This window comes from Micromesistius poutassou (assembly GCF_964030765.1).
Source record: "Micromesistius poutassou genome assembly, chromosome: 14".
NCBI lineage: Eukaryota > Metazoa > Chordata > Actinopteri > Gadiformes > Gadidae > Micromesistius > Micromesistius poutassou.
The window spans coordinates 16,132,421-16,155,456 of NC_140284.1; the positions used below are offsets into that span (position 1 = coordinate 16,132,421).

At 42.9% G+C, this 23,036-nt stretch overlaps 1 protein-coding gene across 1 annotated transcript; it reads right to left on the minus strand.

Annotated features, from left to right (window-relative positions):
• Positions 1–1,180: 1,180 nt before the first annotated feature.
• LOC311358250 (MORC family CW-type zinc finger protein 3-like) lies at positions 1,181–22,812 on the minus strand. Its single transcript, XM_084478251.1, has 15 exons — positions 22,568–22,812; positions 6,783–6,855; positions 6,399–6,531; positions 6,051–6,275; positions 5,478–5,621; positions 5,160–5,271; positions 4,639–4,770; positions 4,041–4,157; positions 3,854–3,954; positions 3,170–3,250; positions 3,022–3,058; positions 2,599–2,620; positions 2,263–2,417; positions 1,931–1,992; positions 1,181–1,819 (listed from the first exon to the last, which is right to left on the minus strand). The coding sequence occupies exons 1-15, from the start codon at positions 22,607–22,609 to the stop codon at positions 1,768–1,770; spliced, it is 1,488 nt and encodes a 495-aa protein (XP_084334377.1). The 5' UTR covers positions 22,610–22,812; the 3' UTR covers positions 1,181–1,767.
• Between the last annotated feature and the right edge of the window lie 224 nt (positions 22,813–23,036).

Genomic DNA, 23,036 nt, shown 5'->3' on the forward strand with positions numbered 1-23,036 from the left:
ATGTATATTCCTTATATAGCTCCTAGACATTATTACTATTATATTGTTTTTTAACAGCTCCAAGACATTTTCAAAGTTGTTAAGTTGTGAATGAAAGGGGCTACACCATAAAAAAAGATTAAAGCTGGTTTGACCTCTGAGGGTCACACGGTCAGAGAGATATTAAATCTTGGAATTGTTTAGACCTATTGAAATTAGAATGTTGAATATGTTTTCATTGTAATAAATGCAAGCATATCTTGGACATAATTGTTTCTGTAAATTGTAGTTGAAGTGCTGATGGAAAAATAAAATGGATGTTGGATCTCTCAGCGATGACAGGAAAGCTATTGTCCCTTATTTACATTTTAAGGAAGCATCTCATAAAAGTAAATCAGAATGGTTTGTTTATCGTCCCCAGATGCAAAAATAAACATCTTCAGTGGAGTGTGGCGGCATCTTAGTGCGCCAGTCATTACAGCTGGAGCCAAACTAGAGGCCTTTACTGGGGTGTAGATGGGGAGACTCAGAGAAATGGTAAACCTGTCCTCCATATCCATTGCACTAATGTTGACAACAAAGTGAAAGTAAAGTCAGTGTTGTACAGAAGATGCAGTAGACTGCATGAGTAGACTATTTATATGATTGGTAATCAATAACGATGCCTTATGGTCCCTTTTCTTCACCCTTTTGTAGCCTCTTCTATATACTGCAGCTCACCACCCTCTCATAAGACCAAATTATATAATATAAACTCATCTAAGATCTATTTAGTGATGTTTGATTGTCTCTGATGCTAAATGTCCTTTTTTTTCAAATAATATGACAACAAATATGACAAAATTCTTGTGAAATAAATGACCTACCCTTACCATCAACTAATATTATTGTTCTCATTCTTTGTGATATGATTGCATAAAATCTTAATGAAAGCATGAACAAACACCATGTTCAACACCCTATGAAAGCCAAAGCCCGCCCTCTAATGCATCATTCAGCCTCAGGAGGTCTGCCTTGTCTGATAAAGGACCTATGGCTAAGCTTCATGACTAATTAAAGATCCATCACACAAACTTAAAATTAAACAAATTAATTAAAATGAAAGTAAAGAACATTCTAAACATATTGATTACTGTTATGAAGAATCAAAACACAAAACAAAACATTTAATTTCCATTGTCCTTTATGAATGAATAAAAAGTAAATACCATATGTCCCATCTTACCAATAATATGTTTGTTTAATAAAGTGATCACTATAAAATATGTCTATTTTTTTATTCTGTCTTTGACCAAAGTCTCCCTTACTGCAATGCCCTGCATTACAGAACAATATAAAAAATCACATGTAGTTACAACAAGCAGTAGACATTAAAGCACTATTATCAATGAAAACACTAAATTATCAAACACGAAAGAGTAATCAAAATATTTGCCGTTTACAATCTAAAAATCATTAAAAAAGGTAATAAAGCTGGAATGGAGACTAACTCCTCCAGGCCGAGGTCATCCCGGAGCCTAGCCAACTACTCAGTATATCATAGCTAAACGCTGTCTTTGCCAAAATCCAAAAGCGCCCGTGGGACTCTGAAGGTCATCTTATGTTTTGACCTTGCTTTACATCTATTGACCGACCTACCTACCACTATATAAAACATACTATATATACACTTTCTCTCTGATTGCATAGTTGTAGTAACGGATATGGGTCAATGGTACTGCTGTGAAGTAGGACCATTGCTACGGAGGACCTGTTCCAATATCTCCTCAATGACGTTGCACTCGTAGTTCAATTGTCCCAGTTCACAAGGCCTGCCACTCTGTTTTGGAGATCTGTCAGACTGTTTAAGAGTTGACAAAAGACAGAAATATAATAATACATAGTGTGCCATTTAATTTGATGCATTTATTTTATAATATTATATGTAGATGAGAAGGAGAGAGAGACTGACCGTGCCCTGTTCTGTTCAAACTCCTCAGAAAGGCTGGCTTTCTCCCCCTCCAACTGCTTCACCTAATGGGGAATCACATGGTGTTTGATGTATTAACAACTAACAAGATGTATTGATTTTATTTGTATAAAACTCCATCACGGTTGCTGTCTCAAATGTTTTCCCAGTTGACAGTCAACATTTCTACTCAAGACACATTTCATTGCAGCATTATTTTCCTACCCTCAAGTATTTTATTGTCAGGTACACTGAGAAACTGAGGACTAAGCTGGGCACTGAAAAGCTTAAGAAAAGGCGAAACACCAGCAACCTACTAAATCTAAAAGGCATACCTTTAAGTGCAGTTCACCTATTTGCACTGCCAGCTCCTGTTTTTCTTGCGTTAGGCTTCTAACATTCTCCTGTAACTCTCTTAGAGCAGAGCTTCTCAGGTTCATGTGCATTTCTGACTCTTCCTCGTCATCATTACGCCTTGGTCTCTTCGTACCTTGAGGGGGGTTTTGACAGAGAGAATACACCTGTTATTACCGGATGACTGCTGCTACTGGACACACTGCATGCTAGAGAAATATTATTTGAAGTATTGTACCAGCTGGTAAAAAAAACAGAGAACAGAAGGTGAAGAAAACAGGAGTTCAAAATAAAGTATGTACCACCCAGATTATTACCAGAAGTGCCCTCTCCTGAGGACTGTGGTGTGTTCAGGGTGGAGGTCGTGTTGTCATGATAAAAAGACGGTTTCAGTACTCTGAATTATCATAGCAGCACTATTAACACGTAATATAATTCAATATGTAAATCAATACAAATTATAATTCGTTTTTGTGTAAATGTCAGGCAGACCTGGAAACGACTTCCCTCCACCTGCCTGACTAACAAATGCAGTATTAAAAAGACACAGTATTTAAAAAGATGATTATTGGCTACCTTAACTTATTCATCATGTAGAGCTTTTATGACATTAGCATGTAATAAACATTCTCAATCTTTATTATTCTGATAATGATAAAAAATAGAATAAAGCCGTTTAATTAATATTTTATGTACCATTTATAGTACATACAATATAATAATATATATATTTTCTTTACCTCTTCGTTCCCATCATCGTCATCACTCGTCTCGTCACTGTCAACAAACAATTGTCAGAGATGCCAAGGTCAGTCAGATCATACAGGTAACTTGGACTGTATGATGCCAATACCTAAAGCACTCCAAACGCTGTGATTGTGGACTTACTCTGGTACATTATTGCTGGGGTTGTTCTTTCTTTTTCCACTGTACTCTCTTAACTTGCTTGCCACACTCTTGATAGTGTTCCTGTAAAACCCCCAAAATATTGTCAGATAATGATAAGAGGGACCTTGTAGTGGTTCTATTTCATGTAGGCTAAGCCGTCGAGGCTTCGCGTTATGGGCTTCTCTTGTGAGCGCACTCGCATGCACTGAAAATTTCAGCTATTCACCAATCAAAGTGCGGCACTGTGTATATAACGTAGCGCACAGTATAGTTCGTCCTCTTTTCTCCCAGCAGTTGCTTGAACCATCTACCAAGACTACTACTTTGACCATCAACGATGAAGAAATGCAGCATCGGCGTGACAGAGCCCACAGAGATACGGCCCCTTCACGGCCTCTGCACCTCCTGCCCGGACGCTTCCACCAGGGCAGACCTCATGTCTCGCGGCAGTCCCCACTTACACGAATGGCCGTTAAATCTTGACTTTGTCAGGCTGCGGGCTCTCATGTGTGCCCTCTTAATTTCCGCTCTTAATTACGCTGGGATTAAGAGTGTCCGAACATAGGCGAATATAAGGCGGGGCTGATAACTAACTAACCACCACCTAAACACAGTATGAACACTGTAAAATGAATTCATGATTTTGCAATCATGATTTGATCCCCATTACAGCAGAGGCCTTACCTGTAAGTGTCGGTGTTGTCAAAGTCCTGTTTGTTGTGAGTCGGTTTCAGATAATTACACTCAATCACACCAATGACTCCGATGCTTATCCTGTGTTTAGCCTGTTAGGAGCACATACACCCAAGTTGAAGTATAAGAAATAATAAAAAGGCACAGATTAAAATTTCACACACAAGCACACACTCACTTTTAGCTGACAGCCGACACGATGATATGCCTTGATGAGTCGGTTCTTGTGGTACATCATAAGGCCATATTTCTCCTTGCTGTTGTTGTCCCCAAAAATGATGGGGATTTTTTGTTTCTAGAACGGGACTTAAGGAAGACTCTGGAACCGGAAGACTGCTGTAGATTCTTCACAGAATGAAAATTCTGTGAAGAATCGACAGCCATGAATAAACCAAACACACACTCACACTGATCAAGAAGACTGTTGTGACGATCTGTCTCTCTGATGCATGTTGTAATGTTTGGTGACACATGGCTCAGTGGTTAGCACTGGTACGTCACAGCCAGAAGGTCCTGGCTTCGAAGACATGGCCATCAGGATTTTTTTCCACTGCGTCTAACCTGGGTACTCTGGTTTCTCCCACTCCATAACACATAACCACAGAACACCTAGACGTCCCTTTACAAAGACAAGCCTGCTATAAACTGGAGTTGATCCCAGTGATACACCGTGTAGCAGCCCGCTGCCAATGGGTTAAATGCAGAGAATGTACTCATTAATGATTTCTTCTGCAAGTAAAATCTGGAATGTTTCTATGTCAGGATGAAAAGGATACCACAATATTGGGTTTGTAGCTGTACGAGGTGTTGATATATTCAAGGCTCTCAGAGATTGGACGGGTATCCAACTTCTTTCCTTGAATGTTGATCTGCATAGATGGCTTCATGTAGAGGATGCTGCAGTATGCCTACGTTTAGTATAGATACAAAACGAAATACAACCTCAGACACACAAGAATAAAGAAAAAAGAACTCACATAATGATTCACATCTAGCCGCGTCTTAAGTATCTTAATTGAATTGTTCAGAAAATACATTTTATTTATTTGGTCTTTGCAAAGTGCTTAAGGACATAACAATGCAGACATCAGGTTTTCTTATGAATCCCCATGTCTGAAATGTTCAAAATGATAACATTAACATGGTTTTAGAAATAAGGTAATCTTAATAGCTTCATTAATTAATATTGCATCATGAAGGTCTGATCCCTTACTCTGCATTCGGTATGTGGGCCTTGCCCCAGAGCTACAGGGTGTTTATGTGTACCATGCGGTCAGCTGAAGTTGCTACTACTTACACGCAAGGAGTTGCTCTCAGGGTCTGAAGTGTCTGAAGTGTCTAAGTCATCACAGGGAATGCGGATATCATTCTCTGTGGTGCAATCCAACTCCATATTCTCTTCTTCTGTCCTATAATGAATGTAAAGACATGAAGATAGCAGCTATTTTTGCTTGCTTTGTATTACAGAATTCAATAGGTCTATTTTAGCTGCAAACATTCTAAAACATTATTTTGTGTCCGTCCCGCCCACAGAACACGCTGTGTTCTGTGGGCTTAAAGCATTAATGCCAATCTTTCTTTAATAAGTTTAGTAACCATGGGGATGAACCCAGACCTGCGGAGGTTCCAGATGATGATCTTGGTCCCGGTGGTGGACTCCATCGCTTGGAGCTCAGTGAGCAGCTGCTCCTCAGTGTTGAAGGGTGAGTGTTCCAGTATGTCCTTCAGACTGGCCCGGTTCTCCCACATCTGACTCCCACTGAGTAGTCACTCAGGTAAAGGAAGTTCTTATTAGGCTTGGCGGATGTAACTCTCCTCACCTTTAACCTCTATCCAGACCCCTTTAACATTAGTGTCGTAGCAGGGGACACAAGTTCCATGATAAACAATATGATTACATTATGAACCATTTTTCATGTTGGAAAGCCACTGCAAGGTTAGGTCTACCTACTTCTTGGTCTAAACACAAGAATATTATATATGTAGCATATGGAACCAATAACAATTAGAATCCGATAAAAAATGAATAATAATAATATCCTCTAAAAAGGCCCTAGCCAAGGAACCAGATATGGCTTGATTAACATATCCAGAGTAATTTACTTCATGATAACAGTAATCCACAACACACAACAGCAATGACCAGGAACACAGTGTCGACCCATTTGACGTGCTCAAAAGGATATACTTAATGGCTTCCTGTTTGTTAAAGCTGATGATAGGCACACCGATGTGCTTGGCTTCGATCTTCTCCAGGTAAGTCTGTGACAGCATGCCAACACACAGGCCATTCTTTGATTTGGATAAAACAATGGCATCCCGGCCCAGACGCATTGAGCCAGACTTGAAACCGTTGCCATACATCCCAATGGGATGTTTGCCGTTCACAGCTTTTTTCTCGCTAAATCCAAAGCTATAAGGGAAAAGGAAAAATATGTTACATACAATACTTCACAGCATGGTCATGAATAAATTGAATTCCTTGATGTTGTGATATTCTAAATAATCATAGATATTGTAAATAATCAACTATCACCTGAGCATCTGATGCATCAAGTCACGGTTGAGTCCGTTTCCGTCGTCCCTGAAGGTGAGACACTCCATGTTATTGATCTGGGTCTTATCGATCCATATTTGTTTGGCATTGACATCAGGGTCGTATGCGTTGTCTACGGGGAGGATTAAGGAAAATACAATGAAAAACTTCAACCAAGTCTATACATACACTAACAAAATGCTATTTTAAGTAAAAAAACATTTGGAAAAAAAAACTGCATTTGTGAAGGTGTACGGTAAAACATTTGGCCTTTTATCAGTTGTCAAGTGAATTTCCAGTTCCAGAAAACTTAAAACACACTTTAAAAAAACAGAAACTGAAACTAATGTATGCTACCACATAAACCAAAACAGGAGGACTCACCTATGAGTTCAGCAATAGCACTGAAGGGCCCGGTGTGGCTGGTCGAGTTGGTGTGGAGAAACTTTATGCTAAGCTGAAATGGGAACGTCCATTACCGATTACACAACACTGTGGTGATTCACACAAAAATTACTTGGGAAGGGACATTCATCCAGATCAAATATAATACATCAGTATTCATGGTTGACTCCGACACTCTATAACACATCTGTCTACAAATAAATCTATCCCAACTCATATCCAAACCAACACAGCCAAACATGAGAAACCCTGATGAATCTACGCTGATGGACCTCATTTTTACTAACAAACCCCAAACTACTAAAGAAACAATAACCAATTAACTATTGACTTCTAGAGATTTTTATGTTAACTACAATGGCAAAATTGAGACTTATAAATGTGAGACTTATAAATGTGATACAATGTAGCAAACAGACGTTGGTTCGGTTTCACATATGCATATTTCTAAACGAACCAAAATAGACCAAGCAAACCAAAATAGACCGTGAAGACTACGCCAGTTTCGCGCCACTCACGGGCCAGTTCCGAGAACAAAATGTAGCGACAGATTTTCGTTGCGCTCCTGGGGCTGATTCTCGCCTATTACATTGTATGTGTCGGTAACTTTCAGCAAACTATTCAGTTTGAAAATGAGTCGCGGCTGCGACTCGAAAACAACGTCATGATGCATTGGAGTCGCCGACGGCGCATTGCTCGCCACTTCAAACAGAAGAGACGTGCCCGCCTCCTGAATGACCGCAGATAACCTTTCTCCCTTAGCTGCTTGCTGAATAGCGCATAAACGTAGACGTTTTTATGGGTCGTGGCAAGTTGTTCCTGTATGTGCTGATCCGACCAAATATTTATGAGGCATTTTATCTCCTCACTAGTCCACATTTCTCCGTGGTTTGAGGGTTTTGGGGCTTTTTTCATCTCGAGCCGCCGATGAATAAACAAATGGGTAAGCGTGAGATCAATAGGAAATAAAAAATGAATAATCTGACCCATAATTACGTGCTCCCAACACCCACAATGCATAGTTTTCGACCATTTTTTTTCGGTTGCTTTCACACCAGAGGAACCGCACCAAATTTAGGGAGATCAGTGGAGCGGATCGAGACCAGCTCTTCAGGGAGGTCTCGGACGGCTGATTTGGTGCGCCAAAGTGCGCCGGTTGCATTCACACCAACGCAAACGTACCGAACCAAGGGTCCAAACTCATTTAGTGCGCACTAAATGCTGTATGTGTGAAAGCACCCTAACTTTCAGTAGATTCAAAGTAGAATTGCAGAGATGGATTGTTTGTTTGTTTTCTTTTTTGTATTTTAGAAGTGGTATGCTCACTGTGCTTAGCCAACAATAGGCCCATGATTTTGTAGCCAAGCTATTCATGCTGTTGCATGTCCTTTCCACCAGTGATGGCTCGTTCGCGAACAAATCAGTTTGAATGAACGACTCTCCATTGCATGATCGTGATTTGTTTGAGAATGAGAACGAGGGAGTCGTTCCCTATTCACTCACTATTCCCTATATAGTGTTTATGATATAGTGAACTATATAGGGAACCAACAAACGAGAATTCGGACACTATGCTGAACATTTCTAAACGTCATTTGCGTCAGTAAATGTGCCTGCATTGCATTGTGGTATATGGGAGTAACATCGTATGTTCACTCAAATTTTGGGTATTTTATAGTCCACTATATAGTGAATGAAATTAACCACTGAGAATTTGAACACCACTACAAAATGGCGACCACCCTATATAGTGCACTATATCCGTGATAGAGAACGATTTCAAACACAGCTAGTGACTGAGAACCATGATTCACCATGATTCTACCGGAAACGTGACTGAACGAATGATTCGAACGACTCTTCTTGGCGAACTGACCAACGCGAACTGATTCATTCAAACGAATGGAAAGACGTCTCGAACGTGAGAGAGAGCAAGAACAAGAAGTTACGGAAGACCCCGATGTCTTTGAACCCATGCCATCGACGTCTATTCTGAATCCAACAAAGAAACTCAGATCCAGGTCAGGCCTGCCAATCGTAGGCTCTGGCCCCGTCCTTCCTTCCCTTTGCATAATATGCAAGAAAAAGGAAAAATTTATCAACAAAGCAGGCAAACGACAAAGGGATCCTCTGTCAAAGGCTGAAACATTATCCTTGCACTGCCTTACCTATTTGCACTACCATCATGAAACACACTATCATAAAGCACCTTACCATACATACTGAATCACAGGGTCTATCTTTATTGACGATACTATTCATATAGATACAGACCTTCAGTGATCAGGTAAAGCCCAAAAATAAATCTGCAGCAGGCAAGGAAGTGATTTTGTGTGCTGACAAGAAGTTGTTTTCCAGGCTCCTCATCCTTGGTCAGAGCATAAAAATTGAAATGAGGGAAATTCTGTCATATTAGATAGAACTGTATCCTAGCCATTAGCAAGTGCTGATGGTTTACTTGCCAAAACAAATAAATCTGCTCTCATGGATCTATTGGAGAACAAAGGTGGAGACTGCTTGGTTGACCAAGTTCCAGTAGATGGTGCCATTCTTTTTGATGGCATGGCAGTCATACAGGCCATGCGATCCAGACCAGGTACATTTGGAGAGCTTGCAGAGACCATACTGCAAACATACTCCAACTCTCTTTGCAGCACAAGTGTACACGCATTGACTTTGTCATTGACCAGTATCCACTCATCAGTATGAAAAACCTAGAACGGTCACATAGAGCGGTCACAACGCATGCAAATCTTTGGCCCGGATCAAAGGGCCCCAACCCAATGGAAAAAGTTTCTCTTTGAAGGAACAAATAAGGAAGCACTTGCCGAATTCCTGTATGTTGCATGCAAAAATGCAGACCTTACAACAGTGGGCAAAAACCTCTGCTTGTACATCGCACATAAAGATCAATGTCACTGTGTGACTGTTATGGAGGGTGTACAGTCTGTTAATGTTGTTGAAGACCTGCAGTGTGATCATGAAGAATGTGACACAAGGGTGTTTTTACATGCACAACATGCTGCACAGGAGCATAAAGCTGTCATTATCAAGAGCTCTGACACTGATGTGGCAGTCATTGCTGTAAGTCTGCAGACAGATTTTCCATGCAGCTTATATGTTTTAACAGGGACTGGCAACAGGACACGTATCATTGACATTACCAAGGTGTCATCAGCTCTTGGAACCATTGTGTGTTCAGCCTTGATTGGAATTCACACATGCTCTGGGTGTGACTCCACAAGTGCCTTTTATGGCAAAGGTAAAAGAAAGACATTTTCTGTTGCATGTGAGAAGTATGCATGAGAGGAGTATCTTAAGGCTTTTCAAAGTTTAGGTACTAACTTTAACTTGGAGCAGTCAACATTCGCACCACTTTGCCAGTATGTATGCCACCTATATGATCAGCCAGCTGCCAAAAATGTTAATGAGACTAGGTACAAGGCTTTCTGTATGGCATCATTGGCCTTGCCAGAATTATCCATTCCCCCTACTTCTGATACCCTCCATCAGCACTGCAAAAGGGCAAACTACCAGGCTGTAATAATGAGGTCCTGTCTCAAAAGGAATATCAGTGCTCCATCCCCTGCTGGATATGGTTGGCAAATAGAGGATGGGAACTTACACGTCACCTGGATGACAGGAAATCCGGCCCCAGACAGTGTTTTAAATGTGATACACTGCAGCTGCAATGAGAGTGCCCGTGAGGAAGGCAGGTGTTCCTGTTTCTCTGCAGGACTGTGTTGCACTGACTTGTGTCGTTGTACCAATTGTGCAAACACAAAAGACACAGAGGAAAAGGAAGATGATAACTGTCTGGACACTGACAGTGAGGACTAGTGTCTTATTGCCGTATTCCTTATTCTGTAATTGTATTGTGTAAGTTTTGTAAAGTTGTATTTTTCATATTTTTATAAAGATTGTTTTTATGGTTGATCAGTGTTGTTTTCATTTGTGGATGGATGAATGAATGAATGAACGAATGAATGGTCATTGGTATAAGTACAATTACTGCCTCTTAAGATAAAAAGTTCACCTTATGGTATATTTGCCTCATTGTTCTTCTTGGACACAGCTATGTATACAGTCAAGTCAGTACAGGGTACAACCCAAAGCGCATAAATAGACAAAACAAAACAGAATACCTCAGACTTAATGAGGTCTTAGTCATATGAAAAAAACATGACATAAAACAAACATACAGCACTGTTTAGAATCCATTTGGCCCGGTATCGGTAACGTTGAATCTAACCACGGGGGCCGCCATGTTGCAATTCTGTTGACAAAAAGCAGCTATCTTATTGGTTTAGCACCGTCACGTGTCGAACCGTGGCACCACTCGCGACCAAAATCTTATTACGCTCTGAATAAACTAGTTCTGCATAAAACATAGATGCACGGACAATCGACTGGAAAATCAGCGACAAACATTTTTTTGGTAGCTTAGCATGAGCATTTTTTTTTATGAACGATTATGTAGATGCACGCCTGCGGAGCGGAATTCCTTTTCTAAAAGACTTTTCGTGGTTCACCTTGCGGCCTATAAATGAAAGATCTTATAGTAACCCTAAAAGTACACATCATACAATCAATTACAATACATGAGTTCACAACTGCACACGGATATAGAAAATGTTTTTTTTAAATTATTATTATGTTACCAGGGCTCTCAAGTTTTGAACTGAGTTCAGAGTGAGATTTTGCAGGGTTGCCAACTTTTGGTTTTTGGCCGGAGTGAGGATTTGATTCCTGCCTGTTCCACTGTTAAATAGCGGTGCAAATTGGTGGCCGCTATCCTGGTAAAGAAATACATAAGTGTAGCGTGTGAGCATGTGAATGGGTTGAATTGCGTGTGTCTCACGCCAAATGTGTGAGACTTGAGAACCCTGTGTTACACCTTTCCTGCTGTCGGCTCCCAGACCGTAGTCGAGGAGCACAGCGTCGTTGTTCTCTCGGGGGAAAATATGTTTTTGCCAGACGCGCTGCTTGTTCAAAGAATCACTTAAAAATGGGTACTGCGTTTTGTTGGTTTTATTAGAGATAAGTTAAAAACGTTCCATAGTAGCATAGTCCTAAAGTGATCGGTGCTAAAGTGCGTTAAATGTTAATAGATTGTGCGGTCAGCAAAGTTGGACTTCCCCCGTCCACCCCCTCTCATCTCAAACATTTCATTCAAGCAAAAACCCGCGCGTGAACAGCTGACTTTTACCACTGATCCTGACTGACGTAGCCCCAACACCACGTGACCTGTCAGTCTGCCTATACCTGTCACCAACATTCCGGCCCCTAATTATTACATGTTATTACACAGTAGTAATAATTACCAACGCATAAATTCATAATAGAAAAAAATTCTTCTATTTTTCACATTTTTTTGTCTTTTTTTTGCAATTTTTTGTGCGCAAGGAGAGAGTTCATAGTTCATATGACCATTGCAGGTCTTCATCCTTCTTGAACCGAACCCGCCCCAAAGTAAAGTCAATCCAAAGTCACGAAAAAAGGTCATGTCAGGCAAAAGTCAATATAATCCAAATCCATGGAAAAGAAGGGAAGCCTTCACGACTCCGTCGACTCCTGAAGAAGGCAGATCTTTGTCACGGGTCTGCAGAGAAGGCTGGTGCGGGTCTTGATCCGGACCTGTCGCACCAGTCCGTTCCTGGCGTGCATAGTTGTCCTCCTTGAGAAACAGACCAGGTGGTAAGCTGGGCTTGACTTTAAGCAGCAGAAGATGATTAGGTGTTAAAGCCTCCAAGTCATTCGGATCTGTGGATTCCTTCGTGAGAGGTCTACTGTTGAGAATTGACTCCACCTCACAGAGTACTGTATTGAGTCCCTCCTCATCCAGACTTTGGGTCCTCAAAGTGGAATTGAGAATCTTCCTGATGGAACGTATTAACCTCTCCCATGCTCCGCCGTGATGTGATCCAGTGGGAGGGTTAAACGTCCACTTGATTCCTTTCAATGAGAGCACATCATTGATCTTCTCCAGATTCCATCCTTCAACAGCTCTTCTCAGCTCACACTCTGCACCAATGAAATTAGTGCCATTATCAGAACGCAGCTCTTTGATTTGTCCTCTTCTTGCGATGAAGCGCCTTAAAGCATTGATGAACGAATCTGTGTCCAAAGATGAGGCAACTTCAATGTGTACAGCTCTTATTGTCAAACATGTGAAGATAACTCCATATCTTTTCACAAGACTCCGGCCACGCTTGATGTCAAATGGTCCAAAATAGTCAACTCCGACATAAGTGAACAGAGGTTCTCCAGTCGAAACTCTGTCACTAGGCAAGTCTGCCATTTGTTGCTGACCTGCAGCTCCGTGCAGCCGACGACAGATGACACATCTGGAAATGATCTGCCTTATGGCAACGCCTGCAGCAGGAATCCAGTACTGCTGACGCAGCCTTGACAGCATATGGTTCCTACCGCCATGGCCCACCTCTCGATGTATCTGGCGTAAGATGAGGTCTGAGATGTGGAGATCCTTTGCTATTATGGCTGGATGTTTAGACTCTTCGGGCATGGCAGCCTTACTAAGTCGGCCTCCGACTCTCAACACACCTTCTTCCAGTATCGGACTGAGTCTGTAAATGTGACTGTTCCCTTTCACACACTCTCCCTTTTGGAGGCAAGATAACTCTTCAGAGAACTTTCTTCTTTGACAGATCTTGATTATCTCCAGTTCAGCTCCTTTGATCTCCTCCAATGAGAGGCAAATCTCCTTGTCAAGAACATCTTTGTGTTTAGTTAGGTTCAATGCTGGCTGAGAATCACATGCAGTGACTTCTCTCCTCTTCCTGTTGTTCCAAAGTAAGGTTCTGAGTCTCAAGATCCATGCCATCACTCTCGTGAGACGTTTCCAAGATGAGCTGCGGTTGATCAGTTTCAGCACAGCATCCTCCTCTTGTTCCACAGAGACAACGGCAGCCGACACCTTGACCTCTGGGTCCCCAGGTGGAAGTTCTCCCAAGTTGTCTGGGTTAACAGGCCAAGTCTCCTCTTCCTGCATGAGAAATGAAGGTCCAGATATCCGTGTCTCATTCTTGAGGAACAGCTCCGCTCTCATGCCTCTGGAGGCAAGATCTGCAGGGTTGTGTGCGGTACTCACATACCTCCACTGTGATGCTTCAGACATTTTGAGGATCTCTGTGACTCTGTTCGCTACGAAGATGCGAAACCTTGATGTTTGGTTCTTGATGTATTTCAGCACCGATGTACTGTCTGACCAGAAAACGCTGTCTTGCAGCTGCAGTCTCAGCTCCTTCCTCCATAGCGTGTCCATGCGAGCTGCCACCACAGCCGCAATCAACTCCATACGTGGGATCGTCACAGGCTTTAAAGGTGTCACCCTGGATTTTCCCATTATGAAGGCAACGTGGATCTGAGAACAGTCATTGTGCAACAGCAGGTAGGTGACGGTACCGTATCCCTCCTCACTTGCATCAGCAAAGTGATGCAACAGGGTGCTGGTTGCTTCTCCAAAGTTGGGCGGTTTTAAACATCGTCCAACGCTGAAGCCCTCCAACAGGTGTAACTCCTTGAGCCAGTTGACCCACTCCTGGGCTACAGATGTTGGTATGACATCGTCCCATCCTAGCCCCTGCCGGCATAGGTCTTGAATGATCCTCTTGGCTGTGAAAACCACAGGGGACAAGATTCCAAGAGGGTCGTAGAAAGAGCTGACAGTAGAAAGGATTCCTCTGCATGTCAGCGGTCTGTCCTGAAAGCTTATACTGAACTTAAAGGTGTCAGACTGGACACACCAATGCACTCCCAGTGCCCTCTCAACTGGTAGGATGTCGTGGTCCAGATCCAGGTCTTTAACGTCCTTCGCTCTTTCCTCCTCCGGTATTGCTGCCAGCACACAACGACTATTACTCAGCCACTTCGTCAAATGAAAGCCTCCCTTGGCACAGAGCTTTACCAAATCCTGGTAAAGGGTTATGGCTTCATCCTCTGAGGCTATTGAAGCCAGGCAGTCGTCGAGATAGAAACTGTGCATGATGGTGTCAAACACTTTCTGGTTAAAGAGCTGTTTGTTATCTTCAGCACACTTTCGGAGAGCGAAATTAGCACAGCTTGGTGATGACGTCGCGCCAAACAAATGGACCACCATCCGGTATTCCACCATCTGTTGACTGAAGTCCCCATTGGGCCACCAGAGAAATCGAAGTAGGTCTGCATCTGTCTCTGGCACTCGAACCTGATGGAACATGGCCTCAATGTCAGACATCAGAACAATGGGCTCCATCCTAAACCTGGTCAAGACTCCCACCAGTGCGCTTGTCAGGTCAGGTCCTTGCAAGAGATGTGCATTTAGTGATGCGCCTTGAAATGATGCTGCGCAGTCAAAGACGATACGGATCTTCCCTTTCTTGGGATGGTATACACCGTGATGAGGGATATACCAAACCTTGCCGTCGCATCGTTCCTGACTTGTAGCTGGCACTCTCTCTGCATATCCACTGGATATCAGGTTGTCCATAAATGTAGTATAGTCTTTTTGGAATGCCGCATCCCTGCCAAACCTCCCCTTGAGGTTGAGAGTACGTTGCTCTGCAACTTTGCGATTGTTGGGCATGGTGATTGATTTGTCCTTCAGCGGCAATCCAACAACATAATGGCCATCAACCAGTTCCACAGTCTCGTTAGCCATTTCCAGGAACTTAGAGTCTTCCCTTGACAGCCCTTGCAGTTCATCCTGGCTGTTTTCAGGGAAGTCAGTCTTGAATTGTTGGTTCCAGAGCTCGTCAAGAGTGACAGCAGAGATCCTGTTGATGCTAACTGCAGACTGAGTCACAGGATCGTTACTGCCCTCTCCTCCAAAGGGTCCATTTACAGTCCATCCAAGCATTGTTTTGACCGCATATGGCCCTCCATCCACACTTCGGATGACTTCCAGTGGTTCCAATGCTCTGGGAACATTCAAGCCAATTAACATCTCCACGTCTGCATCTATCTGTGGCAGATAGACAGGCTTCAGATGTGGCCATCTTTCCAGATCTTGCTGTCGTGGGATGTTACCTCTGTTAACAGGCATTTGATGTTGTATGAAGATCTTCGGCATTTCACAGTACCAGTCACTGTCCAATCCAGCGACCTCCAAGTCCGATGCAATGCAACTGTCAACCACCTTCTCTTGGCCCATGGTACGTAAAAGAATCCTTGTTCTTCTCCCAGAGAGTCCCAGCTTATCCATCAGACCCATTGTGCAGAAGGACGCTGAACTCCCTGGGTCCAGAAAGGCGTAGGTTTCGACTGACCTTTGACCTTTACTGGACTTAACCTTGACTGGCACGATAGCAAGCTTACAATCTTGCTCACCGGCCCCAGTAAGACCACCGGTTTGGACTTCGACTAGAGCACTGTCCACTCCTCTGTCAGAGTTGCTCCTGCCTTTCTCTGGATCTCCATTCTCCTTAGAGTGGATATGGAGCAAGCTGGGGTGTCATGAGCCACATGTCTTGCAAGACAGACGTTTCCTGCACTCCTTGCTGATGTGCCCAGTGCACAAGCAGCCGAAGCAAAATCCATTTTTCTTCAGGAACTCCATCTTCTCACTGTGAGCTTTCTTCTCCAATAGAAAACACGACTCCAGTGTGTGTCTACCCTTTTTGCAGAAAAGGCAGGTCTTCTCGGGTCCATCTTTAACCCTGTTCTCCCAATGAGCATCTCTTTCCACAGTAGTGAAAGCTGTGGCAAAGCTGCTTCCTCTAGCCTTAGGACGAGGCACAGGTTTAGCTCTACCACTTTCTTTGAAGGCCCCTATGACTGGAGCATCTTGTATGTCTCCGAATACAGGGTCTGTAGTGATCCTAACTTCACGCTCAATAAAGGTCACAATATCAGCAAACATAGCTCTTTTCCGATGCTTTTCCTGAATGTCACATGCCTTCGCTCGCCACTTGTCTCTCAACTTGTAAGGCAGCTTCTTGATCACAGAGACCATGTTTGCAGACGTGTTCAAGTCAGATAGGTTGTATACATCTTTCATGGCATTGTGACATCCTCGCAAGAATAAGCTGTATGCTTGTAAAGCTTTTCCATCCTCCGACTTTATTGCTGGCCATGCAAAGATCTTGTCCATATAAGCGGATGCTATGACGTGCTAATTTCCAAAGTGTTCCTGGAGTAAAGCCTTTGCTGTAGTATATCCAATGCCATCAGTCATGTGTTGACAACTTCTGACTAGCTGTTTAGGCTGACCCCTGGTGTATTGCTCCAGGTAATGCAGGAGGTCAACAGCATCGTCAGTCCTCAGTTCTATGGTCTGCTCAAATGACTGCATAAAGGCATGATAGTGCAGAGGGTCACCGTCAAACAGTTGGATGTCTCTTTTAGGTAGTGAAGCAATGCATTGCTGATGCACCAACATCGAAGTTATGTCATTTTGTTTTTGCATTATAGACATCATGGTGTCCTGTTCACTGCTGATGTTTCCGGAAGCAGATTGTGTGTGTCTATGCAGAGACAGTGGGGCTCCTGTAGCCGTTGGGACTGTGCTCTGAGCCTGTGTGGGGGCTGAGGTCTTCTGGAGATGTTTGTTTCCATCACATTGCCTTTGTTTCATGGCCTTGTGCCTCCAAACTCTGCAGGTTGTCCTCTTCCAACATCTCCAACATTTTGCCGTACAAAGGTCTCTGCATTAAAGTTGAGGCCACTTTCAAAGTAGGCTTCCATTCCATCCAATTTCTGAGAAGCAACACTCCGTACCCCTGACCCAGAGGTTCTCAAAACATTAAGCTTTGCCGCCGATGCGGCCATGTCCGTTTCAAGTTGAAGTTGTTCCTTTTGCTTTCTGACTCAAGCTTCCTGCTCTTGCAGCGCATGCCTTATTTTGGCTTCCTCTTCCTCAAGAGCATGCTTTTGTTCGAGCAACCTTTTTCGAGCTATTAAAGCAGCCATTTCAGCTTCGGCTCTGACACAGGCAGATGCAGTTGAGGACACTTTTGACCTGATAGATTTTGAACCATGATTCTGGCTGCTATAGTTTGATATGCTGTCATCTGGCTGAATATCATCCTGAACATTATGTGACCGAGGCCCAGTCACTTCCACATTTTCCACACCTCCATTTTCCTCTTCTGCAGCCTCATGTAGCAGAGGGCTTTCATTTGACCTATTAGCCACCAGCAGAGGCCTGCTTGGGGATCCCCAAGATCAAATCCTCTGAGTCTGGTTACAGAAAACCATGCATTAACATCCTCAATAAAATCATCTTTATGTTTAATGATTTTTGAGAACCAACCGGTTTGTTTTTCTTGTTCCATCATGAGGAATGAGAGGCATTAAGGAAGCATGTACTTCATTAGAGGTGTGAGACAATTTCATCAAGCCATCAAGTTTCCCTTTAACAGCTGAAACATGTTTTCCATCTTTCATGAGCTCTTTCATAGAGCTTATCACAGTCTTTATTTCATCCACTTTCCTTTTTCGTTCCTTTTGTATGGACTAAATTTTATTTGCAAGAGCCTTTTCAGTTAGAATTACTTTCCTCTTTCCCATGTCCTGTTTCCCAACATCTGAACCAACACTTGTTCCACTCATCTTGAACGCACAAGTAAATGATCACAATGAGAGAATCCAAAGCAAAGCAGCCACATAAAACAGTCACAGCTATCGGCGATAGCATAGAGACAGAGCAGAGCACGTTAGTTTGTCACACACACAGCTTGGCCCGGCGGGCCGCGAACACAGCGTGATATCACAATTCACAATGACAGACAGTTTCCACTCAGCGACGGGACCAGATCAAAGTGTTCCAATCAATCATGTATCACAGCAGTCACGGAACGGGTCGGGTACGTTACCGCCTATCCTTTCAGTCCGTCCTTGTTGTCTGTTTGTTTGTGCGCGTCCTCCTTACATTGTTTGCATATCATGCATTCCTTTGTTGCTCCACGCGTCCATTTGTGACATGTCGGGTCCTTTCGTGGCTCCAATCCATGTGGTTGTGTCGCAGTTTTGCTGACAAATGTATGGCGACTATCGAACCACTTATTTAGTCACCGAGAGGCTAGATCGGGAAAATATGTTTTTGCCAGACGCGCTGCTTGTTCAAAGAATCACTTAAAAATGGGTACTGCGTTTTGTTGGTTTTATTAGAGATAAGTAAAAAATGTTCCATAGTAGCATAGTCCTAAAGTGATCGGTGCTAAAGTGCGTTAAATGTTAATAGATTGTGCGGTCAGCAAAGTTGGACTTCCCCCGTCCACCCCCTCTCATCTCAAACATTTCATTCAAGCAAAAACCCGCGCGTGAACAGCTGACTTTTACCACTGATCCTGACTGACGTAGCCCCAACACCACGTGACCTGTCAGTCTGCCTATACCTGTCACCAACACCACCCTTCACTTTTACCAGCAGTGGGTCTGCTTATAGGTCGGAATATGGTCGGAATGAAGCGGCCGCCGATGATTGACAGGCTGGGTATTTTATTCTAAACGTCGTTACAATACACGTTTGCACAGACACAACTGGACTCGTTCGTTACTTCACTAAACTGACACACGCTACTGCTCGCTCTCCTCGCTCGTCCACTCACTCACACACACTGCCATTCCTGCGCACACACATAAGCTACTCTCGTAACACTTATTATTGACAACAGTTAGCTGAACATTATAGGGTCCCAGCCTTCCACTCCCTGTTTTCTCAGTTAAACACAGATATCAACTACATTTGTCCCAGTGTTTGTTAGATGTGAAATGAAGCAAAAAAAGACACTCTCTTCCTCTGGTAACGCAGTCGTTCGTTTCTTATTCGTCGTTTCTTTTATTTGTCTGTAACTCATGCTCCAATCTTTCATCGATTGATGCTGTGGATGCAACGGAATATATGATGCATCGCTGCAGCAACATTTAAGATGATCGTGATGAGTTCTGCCCATTCTGCCTCCGTTGCTGTCTGCGGTCAGACCAAAACACACCTGAGTGACAGGGGCCATCCTGCGAACCTCGACCCTACGTCATATCCCCCGTTGATTCTACTGATGTCTGCGCGACAATGTCATGATCTTAGGTCATGATCATATATATGCAGAGCCGGATTAACCCAAAGGCAAACTAGGCACGTGCCTAGGGCCTGATTGGCGGGGGGGGCCCAGACAGAAGGACAAAAAAAATAATTTTGAAATAGCCTATACAATGTCCTATCTACTATTTATTTCAGTGTTAATATATCAATATATATTAATTAACTAAAAATAGTGACGTTGTTTATCTTAACATCACATCACATTAACGCCAATCAGTTAAGTCCGAGGGGAGGCCAGCGGGACAAGACTAAGCGGAACAATAAAGCTAGCAGGCAGGTCATTTTTTGAGTAGGCTAACATTCAAGATGCTTTCGGGTGTGGCAAAACGTAAAAAGAAAAAAAATGAAGAGGAACAAAAGAAGAGACAGCGGGGGGCTATTGAGAATGAGGAGTTGTCATCACTGCACAGAGCCCCCCCCCCTTCCCGCCATGTTGGAAGGTACACCCCTCCGAGTGCAGCTGAGCTTTGCATTGTTGTTGACACGGTAGCTGCTAGCAGAGGAGGTTGTTGCAATTCTGTACTGTTTTAACAATGCCTGGAAATAACTGCTGCGTTAAAAACTGCTTCAATGCCTCACACGATTGTCGAGGAAACCATAAGAACAGTGGCTTAGTTTGTCAGGTTCCCTAAATGGACAACGCACTTAAGGCTGCCCCACACTACAAGAGTTGAGTTGGATGTACACCACACACATAAAGAGAATTTCAGCCGATTTGTTGCTCTCCGATCGTAAATACAAATACATGAGATTCGAACACAAGACGGAACACCACACACAATCTTGTCCGATAATTGCACGCTGCAGGGCCGTGGAGGTAGAACTAGAGCAACTCGCGTCAACAGTGAAAATGGATCAGCGTCTTTTGACAGCAGTGGTTTCCGCGGTGCTTATGCTTACATAATATCAGAGAATATCCGTGTCAGTTCGGCCATGGCGCAATTAATGAATAAAGATCATAAACATCATAAACTAAATGGCTGTACAAGTGTTCTGAGACACGGCTGCGAACCGGCAACTTTAAAAAAAAGTAGTGCCGGTTTGATTCTGTGCCGCTGCCGTATCCAGTGGAATAGCCTACATCGACTATAATGGTTTCTAATGTCTTCGGCGAACGTTTTTATTGCTGTGCCGCTTCCGTGACGGTTCTGGTGGAAATTGCCCTTCACTCAACATTCCGAAAATATCTATCATGTTGGATAACCCCAATTTTGCGATCGGGTGCTCTTGGAGTTGATGAGATTATATCTTGGAACACTAGAGACAGGATAATCTTGGCCGATTTTCGTCGATGAGAGTGTGTTCTCTCTGAGAGTGCATTTTCACTAGGACCCTTTTCTTCTCCATTTATTTCTTCTATCTCGTAATGTCTCCTGCGTCTCTATGTTGCGTATTTCCTCATCTGTCTCTATGCCGCTCTGACAACGTTCCCCAAAAATCACGTGACTTCTCATTCTCAATACAGAAGTTTCTGTCGGGCAGCCATCCGACAGCTGTGAACCTGCAATGCTGACACCTATTGGTGATTTACTGGTACTACTGCCTTAACAATGACACTGGCAATGGATGAGAGATAAGGATAATTTAATAGCATTTAATGGAGCCGTGTAATAACATAAATAATAAAAATCAAAAAATAGTCTGATAGACTGTTTAATATACAACACATGACTTATTTTGGCGTACAAATAACCAACTTGTAACCAAAGGCTACGCTATGTAAAATGTGAATTAACTTTTATTAGTAACTTTGGTAAGTTTCAGATTTCAATTTATGAATAACATCGATGGAGGGGGGCCCAAAAAATACAGTCTGCCTAGTGTAGTCCATTTATTTAATCCGGCTCTGTATATATGGATATGTGTGTGTGTTATCGGTTATCAGTATCGGTATCGGCCTTTAGGAGCTGAAAGTTATCGGTCGTATCGGTTAAAAAAAAGTTATCGTGCATCCCTATTTTATACCATCCCAATTTCATCGACACACCTTCATGTAGTTCCCCCTGTTCATAACTAAATTAGACTATCACTCTTTCGGGGAAAGCCTGCATCCAAAATTAAACTGTTGCGATACAAATTCCTACCTTCATGTTATCAAAAATTAAAATTACCTTTACCCTTTGAATCAAAATCAAATACACTTCCACACCACAGAATGGGAAACTGTTTTCAGGACGGGTCTTGTTCTCACACGCATTTCTCTTTGTCTGGTTTTTGATCGTTAAACAAAGGTGTGTTGTTGAACAGCATTGCGACCTTGCCTTGTTTGCGCAGACATTTCTACTCTCTATGAAATGGGTTCAACGTAGAAAACCGAAACTGGTATCGATCTGAAGAGAAGAGAAGTAGTTTCTGTAGTATCGATATGTTGGGATCGATCCGCTCATCGCTCACCTGGCTCATCCAGCGGGTGAGCGATGGGCGGATGAGCGTGACACGGACTACCAATATAACAACTATGGTATTGACAATGGACGCGTTACAAAGGTGAATATTGTCCTCTGATGCTTTTAACGAGCTGAACTCAATATCATTAAAACGTGTTCATCGACCACACAAAACATTGGTTGCGATGGGAATAATGCAATGTAAACCGTTAAGTCGTAACATCCCACTTTTATTTTATTTTCTGAGGTGATCATCGATCGATTTCGCTCCTGTGACGTCGTTAAGATTAGTATTGGCATAATTCTACCAATCGATACAGATGATATGTTAACCTTACCGTACTCAGTGGGATCCCGCGGTCCGTCTTTGCAGCTGCCATGTTCCCGTGAAACCGAAACTAACTAACGAGAGTGCGGAAAAAGTTAAAACCCAAATGCAAACCATAAGCCTACCAGAAATCAGTGTCAAACGGTAGACCATGAGGCTACATACGCAATAGAAAACGAATCATCAGGGTAAGCTTAATATCTGTATCAAATAACACAAGTTAAACGGTCAGTTAAACCGCACCCCTCAGAATGCAGTCAGACCTACATTGATATACCTACGTCAAGTGATACCACATCAAGGGATCAAATACTGCCATAAACACCAAGATTCTCTCTCACACACACACACACACACACACACACACACACACACACACACACACACACACACACACACACACACACACACACACACACACACACTCAGAACAGCTCAGCTATTCTATATTTTATCTCAAATGTATTCAAACTTGATCA